This window comes from Morus notabilis, unplaced genomic scaffold, assembly GCF_000414095.1.
Source record: "Morus notabilis unplaced genomic scaffold, ASM41409v2 Scaffold256, whole genome shotgun sequence".
NCBI classification, from domain to species: Eukaryota; Viridiplantae; Streptophyta; class Magnoliopsida; order Rosales; family Moraceae; genus Morus; species Morus notabilis.
Genome location: NW_010367627.1, coordinates 119594 through 126082, shown reverse-complemented (window position 1 = coordinate 126082; position 6489 = coordinate 119594). Strand labels below are relative to the sequence as shown.

General features: G+C 36.8%; 1 protein-coding gene across 1 annotated transcript; it reads right to left on the bottom strand.

Annotated features, from left to right (window-relative positions):
• Positions 1–2617: 2617 nt before the first annotated feature.
• Positions 2618–5544, bottom strand: LOC21404141 (expansin-A6). The gene is made up of 3 exons (XM_010113155.2): positions 5185–5544; positions 4754–5072; positions 2618–3137 (listed from the first exon to the last, which is right to left on the bottom strand). The coding sequence occupies exons 1-3, from the start codon at positions 5345–5347 to the stop codon at positions 2828–2830; spliced, it is 792 nt and encodes a 263-aa protein (XP_010111457.1). The 5' UTR covers positions 5348–5544; the 3' UTR covers positions 2618–2827.
• Positions 5545–6489: the final 945 nt, after the last annotated feature.

The following is a 6489-nucleotide window of genomic DNA, read 5'->3' as shown; positions in this document are numbered from 1 at the left end:
GACATGTTTTGACGTATAACTTCTTTTCCAATCTTTTTTTTAATTTATCTGATACACTGTAAAAAGTTGCAGCGCTATATCCAAATAGTATAAAAACTCCTACATCAAATCAGAATTTTCAACGGAAAAGAAAAATACTAGAATTGAACTAGACGATCAGTTAAAAGCATCCAACTAAGTAGCAATATAAAATAAGAGTTTGATGAGTGAGTATTTTATTCACAAATTAAGTATTTTGAACTTAAATATTTGTAAAATATTTAACTAAATCTTTTCAAAAAATAAAATCCAACTAAATAGTACAAATGGTTTTTAATAAATTAAGACCGAATTACTTAAAGAGATTATCATTGAAGTTAAATCCTTCAAATGATAATGTTGTAAGCCATATCTAAAAGAGACAAAAAAGAAAGAAATAATAGTATAAATTAAAATATCTTTATTGTATCAAAAAATAATTACAATCGTAAATAAAAACATATATAATACTTGTTTTAACAATTCAAAATCTCCAAACTCAACATGAGATTCCGTTTGCATTTAACATAATGTAATTACTAACTTTATAAGATATTATATCAAGTATATATTTTAAGTCCATAAAATTTTTGACAATTATTTGGTTGAGGTTAGATGTTGGTGTAAGTAGTAGAGGATTTTGTTGAGTTGGAACGGTAACACATCTATTTGGTACTTCATTATTAAATTGCTCGTGCACAATAAGATCAAAAGAAACCTGCAAAGTGTTCATAAAAAATAACATAAGGTATAGTTTTTATTATTATAATTTAAATATGTGATAATAAGTTGATTAAACAAACCTGTTGAGTTTGGACAATTTTTTTTCTTTTTTTTCTTTGACCTTTTCAAGAGCACTTTTTGGCCTAACCGAGCTCCCACGAACTCTTCCCTTATGCTTAATTCCTATTACTCAACTGATGACGGGTATTTTTACCAACAAATCAAGTACTTTTAAGCTTGAATATTTATAAATTTTCAAACATTTTTGTTAGTTTAATGTCTTTTGTGTGCTTTTTATATGAATTATAAATAAATGCAAACTTGAATAATTTTACATGAAGAAAAAAAGAATATTTGCCCAACTTGTGAATCAATGACAAGAGGAGGCGAAAGATGATTTTAAGGCACAAAAGAGGTGGTTTTGGAGTGCAAGAAAGTGTGCTCCAGCCCACCTATAGCAGGAATGGGTGAAATTGAATAAACATGTGTGCAAAAAACAGCGAGAGACGCGATATGTCACCTCTTATAAGGGATATGTCACCTGCCTTAGTCTGGTGCGTAGATAACAGAACGACAGACGATATGTCGCCTGTAAATAGGCGATATATCGCCTAAAGAAGCCCACAGGCCTATATTATTGAAAAGAATTGATGTGTTAAGTAATAATAAGGTAGCAAAATATTATTGAAAGAACGGCTGAAGGGACAACCATCTGAGACAACAGATCTGAACTCCTCCATCTATGCAATATATGACCAGTAAAGAGCACATTACTTAGATGTTAACTTTTTGGCATCAAAATGAAAAACCCACAACAAAAAACTGGTAAGAGGGGTGAAAACAAAATATGGAACAAGAAATATTACAAGCATATGTTTTGCTTTCCTCACTTTGGTTTCACACTTTAGCCGGTATAATGCTAAGTTACCACCATAACCATGTAACGAAAAAAAAAAATCAATTCTTTTAATAGTTGAATTCAATGATAGTGTATTGAAATAATACCTCATCAGTAGAGTACTATTTTAACATGATAAATCTATATTAAGTTATGTCCGCTTTTACATGCGTTCATGTTCAGCGTCATATATAAGCAATGTTATTTAATACCGACAGTGTTAAACACCACCTATTAATAAAATATGGGTCTCATATGTGATGAGACTTATGTATTAATGATAGTGCTTAAGGCTAATGATACCTTTAAGCATTTTTTGTCAGATATTTGTTGTTAGAAGAACAAGGTATTTGACAGTAACCCAGTATATTATTACAGCATTATTACCTTGTACCACTGCCAGTGCCACAATAACAACCTACAAACACAAACCACCACTTCCAACTTGCAACAACCAGTGTAACCATTAACCAACCACATTAAAGAACAGCCTCGCTGCTATCTGTTGCTGCTGCCTTGTTCATGTTTGATGGGTCCCCCAACAAGATTATTAATTTCTCTCTACAAAAGTACCATCCAACGGTAAAGCGCAAGTAAAGAAGGACAACTAAAATGTAACAAAAAGAAGCAACGACTTTATATAGTAAATAATAACTCCATTATATTTGATATCACAATACCATATTATATTTGAAAAAAAAAGAGAGCTGCGGGCTACATGCTATATGTTTTTTTAGCCTCTTTGCAGCCGCTTCAGCCCCATGACACAACACAATTACTACGCGGCTAGTTTGGAAATTTTCACTAGGCCACATTTCCCACTTAAAAACACTAAACACACCCCCCAAAAAGTCATTAACCAAAAAAGCAAAAGTAACAAAAAGATAAAAAAGTAAAAGTAAAAGTCACCAAACAAAGTAGGTGACTTTCCTACCCCTATTACATTCTTCACCCAACTTTTTTTTTTTTTTAACCCCCTTAATCTTTTACCAAAAACCCCATATTATCACCCCATCTATTACTTTTTATACTCCCATCCCAAGCACTTGAGATTTTCCCGAGAAAATAACGGAAAATCCCAAGGCGGGAAACTTCAAAACAAAAAAAAAGTCACAACAAACGACAAAACAAGGATGAAAAAAAAATGGGGGCAGTGAAAAAAAAAAGGTCTTTTTTTTTTTGGAATTTTCAAACGCGGAAATTTTTTCCCGTGAAGGTTTGACCAAACTGCCAGTTGGCGGGCGCAATGTTCCATGAAGTGGAGCTCCGTCTGTCGCTGGCCCGAACCCGGAAAGAAAGGGCCTGGCCCACTAAGACAGCATTGGACTGCCAATTTTGGCCCCAGTTTCGGCTCATGGACAGCCAGCCCGTTTTGCTTCCCTTAACGCCGACCTGCACGATGTTCCCTGCACCTGCCACGTTGGTCACCAAAACCAGGTTGAAGTAACGGAAGCCGTTGATTGTGAATCTAATCCCTCCTTGCTTTCTGCATGGGACCCTGTAAAATCAACAACATTGGTATGATTAATAAACATATAATTAGATGAAAATAATCAAGTCATAGTTCATAATCGCTTTAAAATTATATATAATAACATAAAATACAAATTTAATAAATGTAATCACTAACTAATAAACATTGTATATGCAATTTTTTTAATCATTTGATTAAATTTTAACGCTCACAATAAAAATGGGGAATTGTGGAATAAAAAATACTCACTCAAGATCAAATGGAAAAAATAAAATAAAAAAGATCAAATGGATAAAGAAACTTTTTTTACCGTAGAAGTTTCTTTATGCTTTTACTCTACTAGTGATAAATAGGGTTTTTACTGTGGTTTAAGTTGAAAAATAAAAAGTTGAATACAAAACCCTGGGTTTGACTGGTGTATGTTTTGTGGAGTTTCCCAAGAAATTGAAAAAATAAGAAATGGTTTTTTGCTCCTTTTCACATTGATGAGTGACCCAACACAATCACACGCGTGGGAGAGCGTGAAAATACGTATCCGATTTTCTGACTTTTCCCATCCTGATTTGCCGGGAAAAGCAGCGTGAATTGACAATTTTATCCTCATATTTCTTTTTACGGTAATACCCCTAGGAAAGTGAAAAAACTACAGAAACAAACCGGGGGCGACCGCGTTTCTCGAGGCGCAATTTGGATTTGACGCATCGGTCCAAATTTCTGTTGGCTCACTGAGGGCTCCTGGTTCTCGGACAAAGAACACAATTACATAAAAGCCCCTCAGTGCTTGAAAGGGTGGAAATGGAATTTGACTTGGTACAAGGCTATTTTGGTCATTTTATATATTGGAGAGTTATGACAAAGGTGAAAAGTGGACCGAAAGATAATAAACGGCCAGCCGGATTTCCGCTGGTTTTATTTGGATAAATGACACAATAAACCTGAACGGATTCGTAACTAACACTGGTCCTGTGATAAAAGATTCTCTAACCCAGCTCATGTTTGTTTCCCGAGAAAAAAAAATATCAACATTTTCTGTTTGCTCATTTTCTAGGCGCACCGCGCACTTAAAAAGTGTTGGAGTTTTAGAAAGAAAAAAAAAAGTGTTTTACAAAAAAAAAACCGCTCTTCTCTTCCAAAACTAAAACAACCACTAGAAACCCTACTCTTTAAGGCATTTGTGCGCTTTACCTTTTTAAAACTTGTTATAATCTAAACATCTATTTTTTCGCTAACAAGCAAAAAGTAAAAGCACTGACTCCGTTTTTAGCACTTAGCTCCCTCTATTTACGTAGTTTGCCACTCTTACCTTTAATTTGTCTTAACAATTTAGCCTCTCATCTCTCATAATATTTAAAAGAGAGGCTAATATATCAACTCCAAACTTAATTTTTTTATAAAAAAAAGGACAAAAATGCAAATACCGAATAAATTACGAGAAATTCAAGGGTAAAAGTGTAAAAAAGAACAAACGAAAATTATCACACAGAGCAGAGGCAGAGGCAGAGGCAGAGGCAGAGTTAGAGAGAGAAACGAAGATAGAAAATGGAATCTGAGCCATAAAGAGCGTAAAAACGAAGCAGAACTAAACAAATTAAAGAAACGGAAATGGAGTTTTTTTTTTTTTTTTTTTGCTTTTTACTGACCGGCGGTAAGAGACAGGGACGATGCCGGCACGGTACTCGGCGATCTTGAGGAACATGGGCATGGCGAGGTCGAAGTGGGGGCGAGGTGGGTTGCACCAGCCGCCATTGTCGTTGGGAAGCGCGAAGTTGGGAGGACAGAAGTTGGTGGCCGTTATGAAGATGGAAGGGCTCCCCGGGTGACACCATTTCGGGTCGCCGTCGCACTTAAGCTCGAAGCACGACCCGCAGCTCAGCCCGTTGTTGAACAGAGCGGTACTCAGCGCCGCCGTGTTCACGCCGTACCCTTGGCTGTACAGGTTGCCGTACCCGCAAGCACCACCTGTAATATCGTTATAAATGCTGCGTTAGAGAGAGAGTGTGGGTGTAACAATATATATAAAGTTAATAATGTCGGAAAAATTAAGATATATGTTGATAACTAATGTAAGTACCCATGGTTCCGGAGGCGTCGCTGCCGCCGTAGAAGGTGGCGTGGGCGGAATCCCAGGGACTGCCGGTGTAGACGCCGCCGATTCTGGCGTCGGCGGAGAGAAATAGGAGAGAGAGGAGTGAGGCAATGGGGAGGAGGATGGGTAATGTGAATAAGGCGGCCATTTTTTTTAGAGAGAGAAAGGGGTTTGGGGAGTGAGTTTGTTTGGGGGATGGGAAGCGGGAAGGAGGGTTGGGGGGCTACTTATGGAGGTGAGAAAGGAGGAGAGGGGGAATCCGCAAGGTGTGTGGTCAGGTCAGGGGTCTGAATTTATTGTCCGCTTTATTTTAATATTGCTCTTTTCCCCCTCTCTCACTTTACTCTTTCCGAGATCTATTTTTCTCTGCTATTCAATTCTCTTTTCTATTATTTTCTTTTATTTTTATTTTGTTTATTCATTTATTAAAATATTTTTTTATTAGTTTTAAATGGCAGCAAGCCAGCAACATCGAATTACTTTTTTTATTATTTTTTTAATATTTGGGGAATATTTGAATTAGCATACTATTTGAGTTTATGATATGTGAACCATTTAAGGCTCTGTTGCTTGTTTTTACTCGAAAAAATCCACTCGAATGAAGAAAGTTGGCCCAAGTGAAAGTTCGGCTCATGCTTACTCGAAAATGAACTCGAGTTTTTTCTCATTCTTGAGTTAATGGTCTCCCACCTACTCGAGTTAAATCCTCTAAATTTCTACAGTAACCTTCTAAGCATACAGTTGAGATTCCTCCACCTTTGTCATGCATGTCGAAGCTTTCTCCCTTTTTGAGGCTTTCATTTTACACCATACCGTTCACGTGCTTTTTCTCTGATCGAAATTGACAGGTTACAAATCTCTTTTGATCATACCACCGTCTACTGCTTCAATGTTATAACCCTTCCTCCTTTGTCCAAAATTCATTGCAGATCTATTTTCCTCTAATCTTAGATTTGGAAACCCTAGCCCACAACCTTTCCGAAGCCAATTTGCATCGTTTTTGTTTCCCCTTCAAAACGGGAAAATTTGTGGGGAATCCATCGATGCGGCGACCTCGGTGGGTAAACATCGTAGTTCGATGTAGAAGCAAGAGTTCGCGGCGTAAAGCCCTCCAGTCGAGACATCAAACCTACTTCCCCTACCCTTGTCGTCGCCGGTACCTCAAACTTGCTAACTCTTCCTCGCGTTTGGGGAATCTCCAAGGGGATCAAGTTTCCTCCTCCATAGACTCAAATTCGGTAAGAATATAACCAAATCCATTGATTTACTTGTTCGGCATTTTGTGATTTT

Bases quoted from the DNA above. Each gene is read 5' to 3' on its own strand.
- LOC21404141 (XM_010113155.2), bottom strand. From the start codon at position 5,347: ATGGCCGCCTTATTCACATTACCCATCCTCCTCCCCATTGCCTCACTC. The intron at 5,073-5,184 runs GTACTTACATTA...ACGATATTACAG, and splicing joins CGACGCCTCCGGAACCATGG to GTGGTGCTTGCGGGTACGGC. The intron at 3,138-4,753 runs GTCAGTAAAAAG...TTGATTTTACAG, and splicing joins GTCCCTGTCTCTTACCGCCG to GGTCCCATGCAGAAAGCAAG.